This window comes from Vulpes lagopus, chromosome 23 (assembly GCF_018345385.1).
Source record: "Vulpes lagopus strain Blue_001 chromosome 23, ASM1834538v1, whole genome shotgun sequence".
Classification (NCBI taxonomy): domain Eukaryota; kingdom Metazoa; phylum Chordata; class Mammalia; order Carnivora; family Canidae; genus Vulpes; species Vulpes lagopus.
In genome coordinates this window covers 23261152-23283874 of record NC_054846.1, presented here as the reverse complement: position 1 = coordinate 23283874, position 22723 = coordinate 23261152, and the positions used below count along the sequence as shown (strand labels likewise).

Sequence of the window (22723 nt, the reverse complement as noted above, 5' to 3'; positions counted from 1 at the left end):
TATTCAACTCGGGTAGTTCTAATGAGAAGAGCTCTCTTTTACATTAAACCCAAATCTGTTTTCGTGTAAATTCTACTCACTGCTCCAAATTTTCCTCTCTGGCACCAACCATATGGATTAAGCCACAGCTGATCTTAAGTGAACACACCCAAATAAGCAGATTCCGTGACAGTCTTAAAGCACAATAAGCCCCAACTCCACTCAGACAGAGTTGACCAATAACACAAAATACATTTACCATTCTGAGTCTAATCCCTCTTTCACATGACAGTTTTAAGCATTTTAATATCATTCTGAAATGTCTTAAAAAAAAAAAAAAAGAAAGGTCTTCAAATACATTGACTCCTTTGCACATAATATATACTGCTGAGAAATGAAGTAAAGATTAAACAATCTTGGGTAGCCCGGGTGGCTCAGCGGTTTAGCGCCACCTTCAGCCCAGGGCATGATCCTAGAGACCCGGGATCGAGTCCCACATCGGGCTCCCTGCATGGAGCCTGCTTCTCCCTCTGCCTGTTGTCTCTTCCCCCCCCCCTCCCTCCCTCCCTCTCTCTCTCTCATGAATAAATAAAATCTTAAAAAAAAAAGATTAAACAATCTAATCAATTTAGAGGCAGATATAGAGCTATGCTATCCAATGTGGTAGCCACTAGCCACATGGGGTAACTAAGCACTTATATACAGCTAGTTGAAACTGTGTATACCTTATAAAGTGCAAAATCCACACCACATTTCAGACTTAGTATAAAAAGTATATAAAATATCTTATTAATTTTTTATGTTGGTTACACATGAAATATTTTGGATACACTGGGCAAAATAATACATTATTAAAATTAATTTCATCTGGTTTTAACTTCTCATAATGTGGTTACTTTAACACTTAAATTTATATTTGTGGCTCACATTGTATTTCTATTGGACAGCATTGAATTAACTCTTTTTGATAGTTTAATTGTACTGATTCATGGTGAACCTCCAGGTGACTAAAAACTGTAAGTAACCATTGTCCCTTCTAGCTCCAGCAGTCTATCATTTTAAGACTTTATTAAATTTTAGGTTGTTCAACTTGGCCCATTAATCCAATCTATTAATATTTGAGTTCGAATCACAGTGTCTGGCATACAACAAGTGCTCAATAAATACTTGTTAAATGTAGTTTATCCTTCATTTAGCATTAGGTATCCTTCTCAGCTTCATGTTCTATATAAGTTCAATGTGCTTGCTTAAATTAAATGTTCTCATTCAAGTACCCTATTCACTATTGGTGATCCTTTGAATAGACTTAGAAACTTTCATGTTCCCTCTACCCTTTGCACATAGGACTTCTTACATCAGTTTTCTTACTGCATTGTTTTACATTTAAACATCTTAAGGTCAAGGTCCTTGCTGTTTTTAACATATGTATTACCAGTTCTCAGCTCCTGATTTGCATTTAATACTTGACAAATATATGACACCAGTTAATAGTACTATTATTCAGCTCAAATTTCCATCATATTCAAAAGAACACCATAAGATTCTGAAAAATAGTTTGCTGAAATTTAAATCTACTGTATTGACAATGTTTTCCTAAGAGTCTTAGAATGAGGATTGCCTTTCCAAAAGGAATGTGGAAAACTTTCAATTCAATTTACCTTTCCTTAGTTTTCTCTCTCTCTCTTTTTTTTTACAGTGAGGAAAAGATAATCTCTTAATATATGGTGTTAGAACTGGACAGACACAAGCAACAGAATGAAATTAGACCACTACCTTACATTATATACTCAATGTAAAATTAACTCAAACTGGGCTAAAAGACTTGAATGCTAAGACCTGAAACCATAAAACTCCTAGAAGAAAACAAACACTATCAGTTATTTGACATCCATGTTGGTGATGAATTTTTGGATCTGATTCCAAAGTCAAAAATAAGGAAAGCAAAAATAAATAAGCTGGACTGCATCAAACTAAAAACTCTCTGCATTGCAAAATAAACCATAAACAAAATGAAAGGGCTATGTACTAAATGGAAGAAGATATTTGAAAGTCACTGTATGATAAGGGGCTAATATCCAAAATAAAGGAAGAACTCATACAACTCAATAACAATAAAATAAACAATCCAATTAAAAAATGGGTAGACGATTTGTAGATATATTTCCAAAGGCAATATACAGATGGCCAACAGGCACATGAAAATATGCTCATTATCACTAATCACCAAGTAATGGAAATCAAAAGGGAAGCATGAAATTGGATGCTATGGAACCTGAAGAATCTAACATGAGAGAATAGAAACAAATGAACAAGGGGTAGTAGAAGGGGAGGTCGGCAGGGGGACAGGTGACTGGGTGACAGCACTGATGGGGGCACTTGAAGGGATGAGCACTGGGTGTTATACTATATGTTGGCAAATCGAACTCCAATAAACTGATATACAAAAAAACCCCAATGTTTAATAGTGTTTAATTAGTTTAAAAAATAACTTTAAAGGAAACCAATAATTTATTCTGAATCTCCAAAGGCAAATTATTGGGACTCTATTCTCCTCCATAACTGTTTGAACTATGGCTTCAACCTTTTTGAATAGCAGCATGGAAGGAAAAGAACAGGTGTTTAGAAATGGAGTCTAGGGGTCCCTGGGTGGCTCGGCAATTTAGCGCTTGCCTTCGGCTCAGGGCGTGATCTGGAGTCCCAGGATTGGGGCCCATGTCAGGCTCCCTGCATGGAGCCTGCCTCTCTCTCTCTCTGTGTCTCTCATGAATAAATAATTAAAATCTTAAAAAAAAAAAAAAAAGAGGATCTTATTTTTCATTACTAGTCATACAAATCCCTGAACTTCTTTGAAGTACAATGGAAACTCTGAGGATGGGGATTATTGCTTAATTTTATTGCCAGTACTTGGCACAGAATATTTGTGTTAGCTACTTGCCAAGTTAATAAATCCAAATTTTTTCTTTAGGTTATTTGGCTAGAAGACCTAGCTTGCCAATCTGATAGGTCTGAGGATGAACAAGGACAATGTGCAAGACATGACAAGAGCAATACAAATGTTTTTTTGCTAGCTCCTTCTTCTAATTGTCTTTTTCTCTCTCTGCCACTCATTACCTCTGCCTTTCATTTTTCTGGATTTTTTTCCTCCCTTCTTGACTTTCTTAGCTGAACATAAACTAGAGATAAAACAAATTTTTTCAGTATTTTTTAACACAATTCTGTATTCACAGTTATTAATTTTAGAAGTGATTAAATAAAGTTAGTTTCACCTGTAGGAAGCTGCTTTATTCTTTGGTGGGTTAGTAGCCTGTACCAGAAAAATGTTTTTTTCCCCTCAGTCTTTTTCAAAAGCGTGTTATATTATTTCTCTTAATCACGTGAGCTTTTTATGATCCTAATGAATTAGTCCAGCTAAAGTCAGGCTGTGGGTCATGGCTAGCAATTCCTACCCTAACCCTAAGAGAGACAATGTGGCACAATGTAAGAGCTTTTATATTACATTCAAATACCAAAAACCTGAAAGCTTGAATTCATACTTTCTCCTTAGGATAAATATGCATGCAGTCTAATTTTGGATAATTTTACTTATTGTACTATAAAATGCTAAATTGCATTTATGATGTCAAAACACTATATTGAAATAAAATACTGAACTGCCTCCTGAGTAAAAGAGGAAATAATAATTATGTTTATAATAGTACCATTCTAGTGGTAAAGTTACTTTAAATCTTTGAAAACTGGGATCCCTGGGTGGCGCAGCAGTTTAGCGCCTGCCTTTGGCCCAGGGCGCGATCCTGGAGACCCGGGATCGAGTCCCACCTCGGGTTCCCGGTGCATGGAGCCTGCTTCTCCCTCTGCCTGTGTCTCTGCCTCTCTCTCTCTCTCTGTGGCTATCATAAATAAATTTAAAAAAAAAATTAAAAAAAAAATCTTTGAAAACTGATCACTGCCATATTATCTCACCGATTAACCTCAATTTGAGAAATATTGTTTTATGAATAATATTCTGGTAAACAAAGGATTAGCCAAGATTTCTGAGGGTTGAACTCTGATTGTTTAGACTCTTTCACATGTGGAACTAGCTTTCCTGTGAGAAAACATGGTGTGTGCTCACCGCAAAGCATCCTGCTTTGGTGATTAACCATGGGCCTGTGCTAGAGGGAAACAATGCCGAATTAATAACAGTTAAAGCATTATATATGTGTGTGTATATATATATGTATATAATATGTATATATGAATTAAACATGCAGATGCCTTCCAGGAACTTCACATGATGTACTAACTACATTCTCATAAAATCCTATTAAGTATTATTTTCCTCATTTTTATATAAGAGAGATTAAGTACCTGCTTGAGGTCATATTGCTATTAAGAGGTAAAGCCAGACAGGGGTAAAAACCTAGGCATTCTGGCTCCAGAGTTGAATCTTAATGAATATGCCTAATTGCCTGTTCAATTAATAGGGTCTCATATTTTGTATACTCTGGATTATGCTTTAGATGAATAAAAAGCATGAGAGCATACTAATAGAAAAGCTGAATATCACGACAGCTGTAAAATCTCCTAGAGGATCATTCTTCTAGGCTTGATTTCCATGTCAAAGTGGAATATAAAAAAAACTGGATTACTTAGATCTCATTTAATTGGTGTTTTCCCTGTACATACCAAATGTTCAATTAGTCACAACCTTCAATTACCAGAATATTCCATTTCTAATTATGAGGCAAAAGACAGGCCTCATGGTCTTTTTTTTTCACTATTTAACGTTTGCACAAATCTCAGGCATGTATTACTGGAAATATCTTCCTCTGTAGTTCTTCATATATTTTTTTATGACATTCAAACTCAATATGCTTTCCAACTTTAATCAGTTTACCAAAGTCTGTTTTTTTTTTTTTTTAAATTTTTATTTATTTATGATAGGCACATAGTGAGAGAGAGAGAGAGGCAGAGACACAGGCAGAGGGAGAAGCAGGCTCCATGCACCGGGAGCCGGACGTGGGACTCGATCCCGGGTCTCCAGGATCGCGCCCTGGGCCAAAGGCAGGCGCCAAACCGCTGCGCCACCCAGGGATCCCCCAAAGTCTGTTTTTTTAACCAGTAAAATAGCTTCATTGTCAGTCACTGAGTTTTGTACACTAACCTGAAAAGTACACATGCCAATGACCACATAATTACCGCCACCATATGCAATTAGGTTTCCTGAATCCCCACTGTCAAAGGGATTAAATTCTACCACATGCACATAATCTTCACAATCCACAGTGTAGGCAGCACTTCTTGTGGCATCTTGCTTCATGTTGTATGTCAATACTTGAGCAGTTGTAATAAAAGAGCCTTCTACTGGACAAGGTCACGAAACTGTGGATTACAGCAGAGACACAACACAGAAAACGTCAAAGTATCAGTTACTTTCAGCAACTGAATCAAAATAAGGACATGGTATTTCAGATGCCACAGGCAGCTAAAAAAAAAATTCAAGTACTTGTTTAAATACTTTATAATACTTGCAGAATAAATCGTCATAATAACCTGTTTAACCAGAAGATACAGTGAGTACTTGAAGATGTAAATCACTTTAGTTGTAAATATATTCATAAAAAATTAATAAGTTAACATTTACAGAGCACTATTTGCAGGTGCCATGTTAAGGATTTTACTAACATCATGACACCTAACACTTGCAAACCTAAGAGGAGGGAAATGGCTGCCACTTTACAGAAGAATCGAGACTTTAGTAGGTTAGTTGCCATGCCCGTAAGAGGAGATAGCACTTGTAATACTTTACTATGCGTTGGACACTAATCCTAGGGAAGAAAAACAGCCCCTCTGCCTTCCAGATCACAATATCCAGTAACAGTTATGACTCAGTGTGAAAAGCGCCATAACATAAGCAGATCGAAAATATAAGATCTGGAGAAAGGTGTGTCAAAATGTGTGATATAAAAATAATACTCATAAAACCAGGCACAAAAGTTCAACTAACCTGCTATGGCCTGGTGTGCACTCTGAAAGTAGCATTCCCAGATGAGACTCAGGAATGTAAAGAGGGTTTTTTGTTTTGTTTTGTTTTCTCTCTTAATTGGACGCAGTTGTCCTGAGAACAGTTGGGCTCAGTAACGAACACATCAAGAACCTGAGAAGTATTTACGGAGAATGAGAGGAATCCCAACTCACGTAGCCTATAACCTAGTAAGCATACGAGTGGGAATCCGGGACCTGACATGTGTTAAGGGTGACCAGCAGGTGGATGCCCTTAGAGGCACGGCGGTGTGGGGAGTGGAAAAGACTCCAGGTCAGGAAACTCGGTCCCCTTATTGCTCCTTAAACTAGTGCCCACTCTCACTGCATTTCAGGGTTTCCCTGCACACTGGGGGGGCGGGGGGGGGGGATCTGCCCTCTAAAACTGGAAAGGCAGAGGAGGGAAGGGATTGCGCTGCAAAGAGCCCCAACGCCTCTCCTAGACAGGCAAGTCCCGCGAGACCCCGCGACCACCTCCCAAAGCCTGAGGTCCGGGAGAAGACAGGGTGCGGCCCGGGAGAGAAGTAACTCGCAAGGACACCACGGGAGCGCTGGGCAGCCAGTAGTAAAGCAGCAGGGACCCCTAGGGCTCCCGCGCGATACGCACCGGGGGCGTCGGGAAGTAGCCGGAGGAAAGGCGGTCTCCGCTGGGGGACTGCCGCGGCGCGCGCAGACTCTGCTTCCGGGTCAGAGGGCGGAAGCGCCGATTGGCTCCCGAGCCTTCCCGCGAGATTTAAAAATATAACTCGGGACGAACTCTCACCGCTTGAAGGCCGCAGCCTGGCGGGACTACTGTTACGTGGGGTCTGCACCTGCCGGCTGTTCCCGAGGCAGGTGAGTGTCATCTCTTGCCCGCCCGCCTGTCACACATTAATCTGTGATTCAGGCTGGGGCTGGTGACAGCCAAGTGACCATCCAGAATGTGATTTGTTTAGTGGCTTTGCTCTGTAGCCTGCTTGGGTCTGGGGGTGTAGAAGAGTTCCCGGTTATCTGGTGAGGAGTATGGCTGGAAGGTCCTGAGGGACGCCTGAGGGACGCCTGGAGGGACCTCCGTAGGTTCCTTAGGGTGGCAGGAAACCATGGTTCGAGTCCCAAGACGCGAGCAGACTCCAGTTTCACTACTTTCTCTCTCTCTGTTACCGTCTCCCAAAGAATATTTAGGATCTGCACCCTGAGAGCGATGCCCCTTTTTTCATTTTTTTTTCTTTCTTTTCTTTTCTTTCTTTTCTTTTCTTTTCTTTTCTTTTCTTTTCTTTTCTTTTCTTTTCTTTTCTTTTCTTTTCTTTTTTTTCTTTTCTAAGATTTTATTTATTCATGAGAGACAGAGAGAGAGGCAGAGGGACAGGCAGAGGGAGAAGCAGGCTCCATGAGGGAGCCCAACGCAGGACTTGATCCCGGGACCCCAGGATCACCCCCCAGGCCCAAGGCAGGCGGTAAACCGCTGAGCCACGTCCCTCTTTCTTTTTAACGGAGCACCTATTAAGTGCGTGACCCTAGGTGGATGTTTCCTTGTGTTATAGTTTTGTGAGGTAAGCGATATCTTAACTCCTTTATGCTTGAGGAAATTTATGTTCATCAGAGATTTTAAATACCGAAGGACGTACATTTCATACATTGAGGAACCAGGATGTGGGCCCTGGAATATCCGACGTAGATATTCTTTTACCATCTCTCACTATCACCCCAGTGATAATTTCCCGTGACACAGTTTTTGCTCCAGTGCAGTTTGGAAGCTAGTTTTTTCAGGAGAGTGTTCATGATCACTGCCACCTGCCACTGTTGCTGTATAGTGCCAGGCAGCCTGAAATTCCGAGTGCTTGTGTAGTCATCGTCTCGGTGACTCCTCATAATTGGCTGGAAGGTATTATTCCTGTTTTATTTTTTTCATATATATAAATGCATATTTATATAATATAAATTATATTTATATAATATAAATGTACAAGTATTATATATATATTATTCCCGTTTTCTGCGTGATGACACCTCACCTGGGCAGTCAGGGGTAAAGTAAAGCTTGTTGCCCACTAGCTGTGGAAAGCATGGGGACTGGACCAGAGTTGGCAAACTCTTGGTCTACTTGTTTTTGTGCAGCCATTTTCGGTGCTAAGAACAGATTTTCCATGTTTGAATAGTTGAAACAAACAAACAAAAAGAATGATATTTTGTGACATGTGAAAATCATGTAAATGTTCATTTCAGTTTCCATAAAGTCTTGTTGAAGCAGAGTTATGCACCTAGCCTACGTTTATGTATTGTCTGTGGCTGTTTTCCCACAGGCAAGGTCAAGTTGAATGGTTGTGACACAGACGGAGCGCCTTGCACTGCTTAAATATTTCTGGTTTAGCCCTTTTCCATAAGTGTGCAGACCCTTGGATGAGACTCTGGGCTTTTCTACGGATCAGACACGCTGCTGAAAGCTCAACTTGTACTTCTATCCTTGACTTTTCACAAACTCCTGTGACATAGGAACTATTATATTTTCATTTTCAGGACAAGGAAGCTGAGGCGGGGGAGATGACGTAACTTGCTGTAGATCTCATGGCTAGTACATGGTGTGGCCAGGATTCAAAACGGTCTAGTTCTGGACTAGTTTTCATTCTTAGTAATCTGAACTCATATTACTTTTTTTTTTTTTTTAATTTTATTTATTTATTTATTTATTTATTTATTTAGAGAGAAAGAGAGAGATCGTGCTCACACATGAGCGTGGAAGAGGGGCAGAGGGAAAGAGAGATCGCAAGCCAGACTGTGCTTGGGAGCAGGGTGGGGCTCAATCTCCTGACTCTGGGATCATGACCTAAGCTGAAATAGTGGGTCCCTTAACTGACTGAGCCACCCACGCACTCCAGAACTCTTATTACTTTTAAATAGTACCCTAAATAATTTAGTACTAAAGATTTATTTCAGGCGAACTGATCATATCACTGAAGCATTACTTCTTTCCTTTTTTTTTCTCCTTTAAGAAAAAGGGTGATATTTTAAAGACAAATAAAACTTTTAGCTATTTACTAGCATTTGTGCATATGTAGATATTTTAATTTATTGGTTTTCGCTTGTATCTTTAAGTTGCATTATTGATGCAACTTTGAATTCTTGCTTTGTAAATGTTATATGCCCATTTTCACCATCATATAAACCCAAAATACATAGTAAATATTTGGGATTCTATTTATGCCACATAAAAAAAAAAGAAAAAGATAATAGAAAGAGTTAATAAATGGGTTGTGTACAATGAAATATATCCAAAATAAGATAATGGCATATGAACATGTTGGAGACTAGCATACAAAGTAGGAAAAAAACCTTTCAGCAACCATATCTGTAAACCCGTAAAGAAAGGAATTGCTTTCTTAGATGGACTTGAGTATGTAAAGTAGTGAAACTACATCTAATTATTTTGAAAGACTTTTGTCTGTTAGGAGAAGTTATGTAATACAGTGATGTAAGAGCACAGCTTATAGAGTTTGGAGTTAAGTTTGTTTTGCGATTTGCTAGCTGAATGACATGGGGTATCACATTCTCCAGATGTAAAATGGGGATAATAGTGGACCCTCTAATAGACTCTTTCAAAGATTGAAGGAAGTAATAAATATTAAGCTTTTGAAAAGTTTCTGGCATGAACATAGCTCCTAAATATTAGATATTGTATTGGTAATCTGTTGTGTAACAAACCACCCCAAAACTTAATGGATTTAAAAGAGCAGCCATTTTATTTACTTACGATTCTGTGGACAGCAGTTTTGGCTGGACTCAACTTGGTGGTTCTGCTGGCCTTGCCTGGGATCACTAATGTGGCTGCAGTTCATCTGGTAGGTTGATTGGGGCAGGAAAGTCTAACATAGCCTCCCATGTCTTTACGTTGGAATTGGTTGTCAGCTAGAGTGCCTTGGTTCTCTTCTATATGGCCTCTCCAGCAGGTGAACTTGGACTTTTTCTTATGGTAGTCTAGAGTGGCAAGACAGTAAGGACTAAAGCTGCAAAGCCTTGTATCAAGAGGCCCTAAAACCTACCCCAGGTTGGATTTTGCTAAGAAGGCTCAGAGGACTCAGTATATAGTTGTGCCCACACCTATAATTTATTACAACAAAAAGATGCTAAAGAAAATCAGCAAAGAGAGAAGCTACATGGGGAGAAAGTGCATGGGATGAATTTCTGGGGAAATCAGGCATAAGTTTCCAAAAGTCCTCTCTTAGTGGAGTCACGCAGGACATGCTTAAGTCCTCCAACAACAAATTGTGACAACCCATATGAAATGTTGTCTCCCAGGGAAGCTCTTTAGAGACTCAGTGTCTAGGGGTACTGATGTAGGCATTCTTGGTTTATGTTCCTAAGTTCCAGACTCAGAAGGAAAGCATGTGTTCAGCATAAACTATATTATTTGTATAAACAGTTGAGGCACAGTGAGCTACTCTTACTGGAAATCCTCCTGAATTCTAAGTTACCGGGTGCAGCCAAGGGCCAACCTTGTAAGAAATCTTTTTAAAAGATAGACATCAGGCCTACTGCATTAACTTTTCTGCATGGGCCTTTTGAGCACTAGGCTTGGAACCCCCATGATGTAATTCTTGCCATACTCAATTGGACAGGTTACTAGACTGACTCATACTTAAAGGGGTAGAAAAATAGACCACTTCTTTTTTTTTTTTTTTTTTAAGATTTTATTTATTTATTCATGAGAGACACAGAGAGAGGCAGAGACACAAGCAGAGGGAGAAGCAGGCTCCCCCATGGGGAACCCGATGTAGGACTTGATCCCAGGACTCCGGGATCATGACCTGAGCTGAAGGCAGATGCTCAACCACTGAGCCACCGAGGTGTCCCAATAGACCTCTTCTTTTGAGACAATATGGGGATGGGAGGAAATTGGCCTTTACCCCCCCCCCCCCAAATCTACCACACATATTACCATTTATCTCAAAACAAATATTTTGAAAATACAGCTTTAATTAGCTGTGTCTATAGGTTTACAGAATTTGTGTATCTGTTTTGTATCAGTTTTCAGTTTGAAGGTTGGATTTTGTTATTTCAAAAGATTTGGCTTAAGAAAACTAAAGGAGAGGAAAATATGATTGGGCAGAAAGTGTGTTGTTCTGTTTCCCTAAATTTAATGAAAAGCAATCTTAGTAAATATGAAATGACCTCTTGTTCACTACTTATTTTTCTCTAACTCTGCTTCCTTACACATGTTAAATATTAGTTTCCAATTAAAGTAAATCTTTTTAACATTGCATTCTGTCCTACTTTCAGAGAGGATGGCTGCGCTTAATCAGAATTCTATCTTGGATATGATTAAAGAGTTCAGAAGGAATTGGCACACTCTTTGTAACTCTGAGAGAACTACTGTATGTGGTGCAGACTCCATGCTCCTGGCATTGCAGCTTTCCATGGCAGAGAACAACAAACAGGTTAGTAGACTATATTTAGGTTTACTTTTCTTTAAAAGTGAATTTTGGTAGCTGCTTATTTTAATTATATTCATTTCTTTGGAATATATGCCCTATGACAATATCAACACAATTATCAAAAATATCTCTACATATCTGTCAAAATATTGCAATTGGATTTGAAATGATTTGCTTCAAAATTAAGGCCTTCATATGTGTAATATAACATAGGACATGCACATTCAATGTTTAATTTGAAGTCTTAAAGTAAATGTGCAACTGCTCTTATTGTGGTTAAAAATATTTTTATTTATGATTTCTTTAAAAAGTTTTAGAAGGCATACATAAATAATGTTGATTTTAATATTTTGTCAAATTATTTTATGACTAATTTCAGACTCTGTGGTATAGATTGATTATTCCTAAGCCAGGTTATGAATCAGAATCACTTGGGTGAGTTTTTAAACAATAGTGGCTTCTGTGCTTTGGTCTTGGAAATTTTGATTCTTCTAATCTGCACTCACTGAGACTCTGGAAATTGTCTTTTTAAAATCTTTTCTTAATCTGATCCTTGTGTAGTTGGCTTGGACCAAACTAGTTTTTGGAATGAGCTGTACGTAAAGAGCTTGAGGTGTTTGGGTGATGGAAAGATAGGCTGGAGTGGTAAGAAAATGACTTAAAAATTTTGGATTTCAGGTAATATACTTAAAGGAGGGGAAATCTTTGGATGGGAGGATTTTAAAGAAGGGATGAAGGAAGGAAAAAAAATCACTTAAGAAGCATCCAGGGGGATCAAAGTCTTGATATTTTGAAGATTATAAGGAGATGGTTTTGACCAGAGAGGATTTTTGAAGGGTGGAATAGTTTTAGTGGGTCTATTGGGCTAGATAGTGAAATGACATTCTGGTGAATTATTTTAATCCTATATGTCAGTAGTTCCCAGATTTTTAGATTTCATATGTCAATAAAATTTCCAAAAAAAAAAAATATTAGACACTGACAGATTTGAACATTTCTCAAGTTGGCAAATAAGGCCATTGAGAAAAAATAGAACCATCATTTTGAAAAAAATATATATATTAATGCCTAAAAATTAGAAATTGTATAATCTTAAAATGAGAGATAGTCTTTACTATACATGGTAGTTGGCAGTTTTGTGTGTTTAAAACAATAAATATTAAGATGAATTTTGAACATAGTAAGATTTTGACAAAATTCTCTTATATAGTCATTCTTTTAACAAGTATTTGAATTTTCACTATGTGCTAGACATTATTCTAAACATTCTGAAGGAAATCTCTGCTCTAATGGCATTAATCTTGTAGTGGAGAGAGACAGATAATACTCTAATAAGATATTTAGTATTTTAGGTCATAAATACTACAGAAAAAAATAAAACAGATACAGTTAAGGATTGTATAGAGTTTGGGGTGGAAGAGTTCTTGGCGGTTTGAAATACGATGGTCAAAGAAGGCCTTATCTACAAGTTGCCATTTGAGCAAAGATTTGAAACTAGTCATGGGAATTTTTGTGGGAAGGGATTACAAGGCAAAGCGAACAGCCGATGCAAGGACCCTGAGGTGGTATTATGTCTGGCATGCTCAAGGAACAGCAAAGAGGCCAATATAGCTGTTAATATAAATGTTAAGTGTTAATTTCTTCCCTTTGGGAGGTGTTTTTTTTTGTTTTGTTTTTTTTGTTTTTTTTTAGATCCTGTGTGGCAAGCATTGGGGTTAAAATGATAAGCAAAACCAGACATGGCTCCTGCCTACCTTTTCCTGGTAGACATGTAGAGAAAAATACAAATAAATTCTAAACTATAGCTGTGAGAAGAGATATATGATGCTATGAGACCAAGGAGTTGACTTGCTTGGAGAGATCAAGTTGAACTGTAAAGGAAGAAGAAGAGTTAACTAGGCAAAGACTCGGGGGCACGATGATGAGGATGAGGGAGCAGCATATGCAGAAGCTCTGGGCAGGAGACCGCAGAGAGATTTGAGAAAATGGAAAAGAACCAGTGTAGCTGAAGGGTGATGGTGAAGGTTACACGTCCCATTTGTCTGTTTCTTGTTTTTATCCACAGTCATTGTTAAAAATCAATTTTATGTAGGTATATTGAATAAAAGAAATGGAAGTCGTACTTTTTGGATTCTGTGTTTAAAAAAAAAAGTTAGAGACACCTGGGTGGCTCAGTGGTTAAGCGTGTGCCTTCAGCTCAGGTCATGATCCTGGGGTCCTGGGATTGGCTCCCCACAGGGAGCCTGTTTCTCCCTCTGTCTATATTTCTGCCTCGCTCTGTGTCTCTCATGAATAAAAAAAATACAGTCTTAAAAAAAATAAAGAATAAAAAATAAAAAAATAAAAAAGTCAAACTTTCAGAAAAGTTACAAGGATAGTACACTGAATTCCTTTATCCCCTTCACTTAGATTCACCAATTAGTATTTTGCCACTTTTGTATCATTACTATTTTAATATTTTTGTATGTGTGCATAACAAAAATATGTAAATAAACACAAGTATGTATTGTACACATGCATACACATTTATTCATATCACTCTGTATGAACCATTTGATGATAAGTAGTGGACATCCTGAGTCTTTGTTCGTAGAATGTACAACTCTTGCTATTGTACATTATGTGGGTTTTGACAATTATATAAGACATATATGCACCTTTATAGTATTTACAGAATTGTTTCACTGCCCTAAAAATCCTCTCTGCTCCACCTACTTATCCTTCCCTTTCCCCAACCCCTGGCAACCACTGATCTTTTAATTGTCAGCATAGTTTTGCCTTTCTTAGAATGTCATGTAGTTGGAATCATGTAGTATATAGTCTTTTCAGATTGGCTTTACTTTCTTTCAGATGCATTTATGGTTCCTCCACATCTTTTCATGGCTTGATAGCGCATTTCTTTTCAGCAGGGAATAATATTCCACTGTATGAATGTATCAATTTATCCATTTACCTTTTACTTTTCTTCCAAACGATATTCAATAAGATATTCAATATTTAATAGCTTTTTAGTTTAATAATTATTGGATTTTCTGTTATCCTCTTTTTTTTCAGATTTTACTTTTTAAAGTACTATCTAAGCCAATGTGGGTATTGAATTTACAACCCTGAGATTAAGAGTCACATGATCTTTTGACTAAGCCAGCCAGGCACCCCTGTTATCATCTATATTCTTTATTTATATATTTATATATATTTATATATATTTATATATTTATATATATCATCTATATTCTTTATTTCCAAGAGCTCTTTTGTTTTCTCTTTTTGAAATACATACTCATCTTGCTTCAAGCATATATTTTTTGTTTGAAACTATTAATATTTCTTGAGGCTTTCTTCTTCTTACGTAATCTGTTTCCTCCTAGTTTCTTATTTTATTAGTCTTATTTGGGAAGAATTTCTATTCTTCTATCAGAAACTTTCTTCCTGATGATCCTTGACCATGCACTTTCATTTAAGTGAACACTAAAATGCTTCCTGGAAACTCTGCATGGAGGATTAGGGGTTGTCAGCCTGTTCTGACTGGGCTCTTTGGCTGGGGAACATTTGATACCCATGTTTAAGATATCCCTTTTACAACAGTTTCTTTAAAAAGGAGTCTTTACACAAATGGTGTAAAGTTGAGCTGCCAATGTGTTGGGGGCTTGAAAGAAGTGTCAACATTTAGAATATAAATGGTCATGTGTTTCCTGTCATTTTCATTTGGGTACTCTTGTTTTCACTTGCACTCTTCAATCCAGAGACTGTTTTAACCTCTGTAGGGAATAAACCCTCAATCTTCTGCCAAAGTAGGTTAACTACTCTCCCCTTTTTCAGCAGAAGTTAATAATTAGGCAAAAGTGTAAATGAAAATACACTAACAATGAGACAGAAGAAAGGGACATTAAGGAGTCAATCTCATTTAAAATTGCACCCAGAACCATAAGATACCTAAGAATAAGCCTAACCAAAGTGGTAAAGGATTTGTACTCAGAAAACTATAGAACAGGGATCCCTGGGTGGTGCAGCGGTTTGGCGCCTGCCTTTGGCCCAGGGCACGATCCTGGAGATCGAGTCCCACGTCGGGCTCCTGGTGCATGGAGCCTGCTTCTCCCTTTGCCTATGTCTCTCTCTCTGTCTCTCTCTCTCTCTCTCTCTCTCTCTGTGACTACCATAAATAAATAAAAACATTTATAAAAAAAAAAAAAAAGAAAACTATAGAACACTCATGAAAGAAATTGAGCAAGACACAAAGAAATGGAAAAATGTTCCATGCTTATGGATTGGAAGAACAAATTATTAAAATATCTATTCTACCTAGAGCAATCTATGCATTCAACGCAATCCCTATCATAATGCCATCAACGTTTTTCACAGAGCTGGAACAAATAATCCTAAAATTTGTATGGAGCCAGAAAAGACCCCAAATAGCCAAAGGAGCATTGAAAAGAAAATCAAAGCTGGTGGCATCACAATCCCAGACTTCAAGGTCTACAATAAAGCTGTAAGCATCAAGACTGCATGATACTGGCACAAAAACTGACACATAGATCAATGGAACATAATAGAGAACCCAGAAATGGATCCTCAACTCTGTGGTCAGCTAATCTTCAGCAAAGCAAGAAGGAATATCGATGGAAAAAAGTCTCTTCAACAAATGGTATTGGGAAAATTGGACAGCCACATGCAGAAGAATGACACTAGGCCATTTTCTTACACTAACCACAAAAATAGTCAAAAGTGGATGAAAGATCTAAATGTGAGACAGGAATCCATCAAAATCCTAGAGGAGGACACAGGCAGCAACTTCTGTGACCTCGGCCACAGCAACTTCTTGCTAGACATATCTCCACAAAGGCAAGGGAAACAAAGGCAGAAATGAACTCTTGGGACTTCATCAAGATAAAAAGCTTTTGCACAACAAAGGAAAACAATTGACAAAACCAAAGGACAATTGACAGATGGGAAAAGATATTTGCAAATTTCTTATCAGGTAAAGGGCTGGTATCCAACATCTATAAAGAACATATCAAGCTCAACACCCCAAAAACAAATAATCCAGTCAAGAAATGTGCAGAAAACATGAACAGACATTTCTCCAAAGAAGACATACACAGATAATGGCCAACAGACATGAATAAATGCTCTACATCGCTTGGCATCAGGGAAATACAAATCGAAACCACAATGAGATACCACCTCGCACCAGTCAAAATTACTAAAATTAACAAGACAGGAATCAACAAATGTTGGCGAGGATGTAAAGAAAGGGGAACCCTCTTACAGTGTTGGTGTAATGCAAGCTGGTGCAGCCACTCTGAAAAACAGTATGGAGGTTCCTCAGAAAGTTAAACATAGAACTACCCTACGATCTAGCCATTGCACTACTAGATATTTACCCCAAAGATACAAATGTAGTGATCTGAAGGGGCACCTGCACCCCAAAGTTTATAGCAGGAATGTCCACAATAGCCAAACTGGAAAGAGCCCAGATGTCTATCAACAGATGAATGGATAAGGAGGATGTGATACACACACACACACACACACACACACACACACACACACACACACTAGAATATTACTCAGCCATCAGAAAGGATGAAATCTTGACATTTCCAACAATATGGATGGAACTAGAGGATATTATCCTAAATGAAATAAGTCAGTCAGGGAAAGACAATGATCATATGATCTCACTTGTGGAATTTAAGAAACAAAACAGAGGATCATAGGAGATAGGAAGGAAAAATAAAACAAGATGGAATCAGAGGGAGACAAACCGCAAGAGACTCTTATTCACAGGAAATAGGGTTGCTGGAGGGGAATTGGGAGGGGAGATGGGGTAACTGGGTGATGGGCATTAAGGAGGGCTCATGATATAATGAGCACTGGGTGTTATATAAGACTGATGAATCACAACTCTACCTCTGAAACTTGCATACATTTAATGCTAATTAATTGAATTCAAATTAAACAAAAAAAGAAATGAAAAATGTCTAAAAGATTATCCACAGAGGTAAGCATGATACTGAGGCTACTCCAGAAATCTCTTCACTGGCAAGTATCTTCATCATTACCTTCTGCTGTGCAGATTTTTTTCTAGCGGGCATAGTAAGAGTATTGACCTTTAGAGGCTTCGACTTCCTTTGGCAGGGTGAGGAGGGTGATCTAACTTCCCATCTTTTGTCTCCTAAACTTTGTGCTCAGAGTTCATAAAAACCAGTTTCCTTATTGCCAGAGAATGGTAGTTACCAGGAAAATACAGGCGCCACCATTTGCTTACCTCTTTATATTTGGCACTTGCTCATTGTTTTTGACCTTTAGTAATTTCCCTTTTCTTATGGTCAATTCAGTCATGCTTAAAAAAAGTTTTCCTAATTTCTCTTGTAGCTTTAGGTATTTTATACCAGGAGGGGTCTCTGCATATCCAGTCAGGCAGATTGCCCTGTTAATGTGTCTGTTTTAAAATTATAACAGATGGTATACATTCTTTCTGCATCTCGTTTTTATTATCCAGCATTGTTTTCAAGAACTCTTTAGGTGCTGATAGACAGAAAAGTTGATCTAATTTATTCATTTTAACAATCATCCTTTGTATGACTGATATATTTTACTCATTGATGGACCTTTGGGTTGTTTGAAGTTTGATATTTTTGGTATTTTTGCTATTATAAACAATTCTTCATTGAAATGAGATGTCTGTGCGCAGAATGAGAGTTTCTCTAGGCCCCATACACAGGAGGTCATATGATAGATACATCTTTAATTTAACTTGATGCTATCACATTACTCTTCAACTTGGTTATTAGAATTTACATTTATATCAACAGTATAGGAGAGTACCATTTTCTTATTTTTTGCTATATTAGATATTTCATTGGAAAAGAGAAAAATAATATTTTAACTTTTCTGTTAACTAGAGCATTTAAACATCTTTTAAAATGCTTATTTGACTGTTTAGGTATCTTCTTTTTATTGTCTACTCATACATATCCTTTGCATATTTTACCACTGAGTTATTTTTTATCTCTTTCTTACTCTTTTTTTTTTAAATTTTTATTTATTTATGATAGTCACACACACAGAGAGAGAGAGGCAGAGACATAGGCAGAGGGAGAAGCAGGCTCCATGCACCGGGAGCCTGATGTCGATTCGATTCCGGGTCTCCAGGATCGCACCCTGGGCCAAAGGCAGGCGCTAAACCGCTGCGCCACCCAGGGATCCCTCTTTCTTACTCTTTAAAACAGTTCTGCATGTACTTTACTCTCTTTGTAACACACTTTGCTGATAGCTTCTGATGCACTCTATTTTACCTACCTTCGCTGGATATGTTCCCCTTACATTGTTTACCAGTATTTATATGCCAGACTTCTCTACTGAGTCCTCCTTGGTGTGACCAGGTAGTTACTGGACATTTTGCCTTGATGCCCCAGTAAGGTCTCCACATCAGTTTTTAAAAGTAGACCACATTGTTTCCTCTCTCAGCTTACCATCTTGTTCATATTCTTAGTTGCAGTCTTATATACCATTGTTCACTCAGTCACTAGACTACCCAAGTGTCATTATAAAGTCTCTTTCCTTTGCTCTCCATTGCAATTCATGTTGAAGTCTTTCCAATTTTACTGCCTGAGCATTAAAAAAATACTCTCCCTCTTTAGCAACCTGAAGAAATGGTACTAAGGTAATTAATAGATTCTGAGGATATTATATAAATGAAATAGAGTAGCTAAAGGTTAAACTTTGGTGGCCATTCACTGGAAAATGAGGAGAGAAATTGAGGCAATTATTAAGAATCATTATTGTATAGTAATGGCAGGCTATCGTTTTGAAATTAAGCAGACCATGTTCAAATTACCTTCTGTTTATTTATGAATATTTTGAAACAAATATATCAAAAAGGTAAGTGAAATGTACCCTGAAGAAAACTTAGTTTTCACTGCAAAAATTTTGATCTGTTGAAGCACTCAGTTCAAGTAATTTTTTCTTCAGGGCTTGTCTGTGGAGTACTCACTCAGGATCTCTTTCTACTTAATTTTCTACTTGCTAATTCACTTAATTCACTGTGAAGGTTCAGACTCTGGGTGGGAAAGAAGAGGAGAGGTGAATTGCAACTGAACTTTTCTCTTTGTGTATGTGTGTGCCTGTATGCAATGGAGATGGTGGGCTGCAATTCTGATTGACTCTAACTCTCAGATGGAGTTAGCTCAGGCAGCCCCAACTGCCTGACTCAGACTTCTAAGTCACTCAGCAAGATAAAGCAGCATGCACATATCCCTGCAAATGCGTTCATAAGTAGTAGATCGTCATAAAAGTTGGAGTTGGTTGTATATATGCTTCGCCTATATTTTTCACTCTGTGATTGAGCTCTATTTAGGTTTTTAATTCTCAAAAGTTTGAGGATGCAAGTCTCTAAAGTATGATTCTTCCAGCTGAATTTGACTACAATAAAACTTGAGAATACCTAGTGGAGTTGTTAGCCTATCTATTGGCACGCTTGTTTTCTTAGCTGCTTTAATGGAGATAAAAGGTATATGAAAATAATCTTTGAATTTTAGGTTTTCTGAGGGCAAGTTTTTTTTTCTTTTAGCTTAAATCAGATGTCCTCTAGGAGTTTTATACTGCTAGAGATTTAACTTATTATTAGATTCATTGAGGACCATATGGCAAATATATATGACTTTTATTATTAAGTTGCAAATAGTGTTTTAGTTTTTCCTTTCTTTAGAATTGACTTCATGGTCTGATTCTGTCTGGCAATTAAATTATAAATGCTGTTTTTCATCTTAAATAGCTTTAAGAACATTACAAATATTCTATCGGGTGAAACAAAGATTTTAGTTTTATAACTTCATGGAAAGTCACAGCCTGTGGTTGACTGTCAGATTTGAAAATGACCTAACATTGACATAACAAAATAAGAAGAAATAGATTTTACAATTGTCTTACATTTATCTACCCCCAACAAAAAAACCCAATTATTATACTTTGAATAAGAAAAGAGAAAGAAAACTGACATGTTTTGATCACGTACCATTTATCAGGCATTCTTTAATCTGTAAAATCTCACTTTATAACCAAGGAAAAGTATTCACAGGATCTGAGTATTTTACCCAAGGTCACAGAGCCAATTAATGCTCTTAAGTGGATCTGCTATCTTTTCTGTTTTGATAACAACAAAAATTCCAGTTAGTTAAAAATGTAAAATTTAAGTTTTTGAATAATTATAAAAATAACTTCGGCAAAATATACAGAGTACAAGTGCTCTGAAAAAGTGCTCCTTTTTTTTTCTCATTTTATTCTTATGAAATACAATCCTTTTTATGTCCATCAGAGAATTAAAACATTGACCATCTTGAACTTCCTTCAGATATTAGCCAGCTGGCATGTTTTCCTAGCAAAACATTTTCTGATTTGACCACGAGCTCTCTGAATCAGTTGTTATTGGTTTGAATAATAGAATATGCTGTCATGGTGGGCACCTGATCATGAAAACTGATATCTGGAGTACATTTTTATTTGGATTTAAAATGTTTTTACAATCCCAGTATAAACACTGTTAATCTAGTCAAGACCTTTTCTCACAAGATCAAGAGTTTGTGTAGTTTAACTAGAGTCAACAAAATGAGAATGAATTGTACATTTACATTAGACAAAATTTTAATTTATTTTTAACATAAAGGATGTCATATCAAAATAGTTTTAGGAATTTTTGAGATAAAACAACTTAGTTTCCAAACTCTAAATAGCTGGATTTATTTAATTTAAATACCATTTGGAAATTTTATTGTGTAATTTTTGTGGGATTGCAAAGTCAAGTACATCATTTTTGATGCAATGCTGAGAAATTACAAATCTTTCTTACATCTGGGTTATGGATTCAAGGTTTGAGAGTTACTACTTCTTTTGGTTTTTCATTGAATTAGTTTCATGAAATATAATTTTTTTTTTTTTTTGAAATATAATTTTATAAAAAGATTTATTTATTTGACAGAGCACACACGTGTGTGCACACACAAGTGGGTAGGTTGGCAGGCAGAGGGAGAGGGAGAAGCAGTCTCCCTGCTTAGAGAGGGAGCCTGATGCGTGACTTGATCCCAGGACCCTGGGATCATCACCTGAGCTGAAAACAGACACTTTAACTGACTGAGACACCAGGTGCCCCTATAATTAATTTTTATAATTTTGATGTAACAGGTCTCTCCAAGGGACAGTAAGGATAATTTTCTTAGTTGTCTCCATATCTGTGAGTAAAAAGTTAATTATTTTAAGGCAGTTTGGACATAATTGTCTTAAATTGAGATAGTTAACTAGAAAATGTGGCTGATTTTTATAAAAGAAATATAGATTTAAAAGGGTTGGATATGTAAAAAATAGTATATTATTTGGCTCTGTTTGATTCTTTTTATTATTCTTCATTGGCTGAAGATGATGTTATAATTTTGGTTCCAGTGAATTATAGTTTTTTTTTTTTTTAATTTAATTTTATTTATTTATGATAGGCACACAGTGTGAGAGAGAGAGAGGCAGAGACACAGGCAGAGGGAGAAGCAGGCTCCATGCACTGGGAGCCTGACGTGGGATTCGATCCCGGGTCTCCAGGATCGCGCCCTGGGCCAAAGGCAGGCGCCAAACCGCTGCGCCACCCAGGGATCCCAGTGAATTATAGTTTTATTAAAATATCCATCCATCTTTCAGTGCAAATGATGGAAAGATCTTGGTGTTATCAGAAACTACTAACATATTAAGGAAACCTAACTGTGGAAGAGAGCAACATAATACATTCCACTAAATTACATATGGGTACTTAAAAGTATTTGTTATTCATGCTGCATTGGAAGGGAGTAGCTAGAATTTTTTACTGAATTAGGGCTAGCATTTTTTGGAGGGCACCATTATTAATATTTGGAATATTAAGTGGGAACAGAATGCAATCAATTAAAAAAAGCCTTCAATTCAGCATGTCTGCTGACTAATATATCATGTTGATATTGAAGAAGAGAAAAACAGAACAATTTCAACTCAGTAGGAACACCCAGCAACTTAGAGAAAGAAACCATGGCTTTTTAGTACTTGTTTATAGTTTAGTGTGTCCATGAGCAGAGAAGAATCTAAATTCTCTGACCCAAGGTTTTAGTACTGATATTTTGCTTTCCCTGGAACAGTAATGAAATAAAACATGGTTTAAAAAATTTAATTTTTATGATCATGTTTTAAGACTAACAGTTGGAAGTGTGTGGTATATGGTAATTCACTATGGCTTTGAGAATTTTAAATAAGAGATTAAATATACGTTGGCAGCAACCTCTTCAACCTCAGCACACACAGCAACTTTT

General features: G+C 37.2%; 2 protein-coding genes across 8 annotated transcripts in view; one reads left to right on the top strand and one right to left on the bottom strand.

Annotated features, from left to right (window-relative positions):
- The window catches only part of NUP37 (nucleoporin 37), a 42432-nt gene extending 35745 nt beyond the window's left edge, over nt 1-6687 (bottom strand). The window contains exons 1-3 of one of the 3 annotated variants that reach the window (XM_041739062.1): nt 6608-6668; nt 5966-6115; nt 5123-5340 (exon numbers count right to left, since the gene is read on the bottom strand). In XM_041739062.1, coding sequence (XP_041594996.1) covers nt 5123-5278 — 156 coding nt within the window. In that variant the 5' untranslated portion in view covers nt 5279-5340; nt 5966-6115; nt 6608-6668. Of the gene's footprint in view, nt 1-5122; nt 5341-5965; nt 6116-6474; nt 6493-6607 lie in introns of those variants that run through there. The other 2 variants (XM_041739064.1, XM_041739063.1) reach the window with 2 other exon arrangements.
- Nucleotides 6688-6752: 65 nt separating this feature from the next.
- The window catches only part of LOC121481579 (PARP1 binding protein), a 62587-nt gene continuing 46616 nt past the window's right edge, over nt 6753-22723 (top strand). For 4 of the 5 annotated variants that reach the window (XM_041739059.1, XM_041739058.1, XM_041739057.1 and 1 more), the window contains exons 1-2: nt 6753-6834; nt 11251-11408. In XM_041739059.1, the coding sequence (XP_041594993.1) occupies nt 11256-11408 (153 nt within the window). In that variant the 5' untranslated portion in view covers nt 6753-6834; nt 11251-11255. Of the gene's footprint in view, nt 6835-11250; nt 11409-22723 lie in introns of those variants that run through there. The other variant, XM_041739060.1, reaches the window with a different exon arrangement.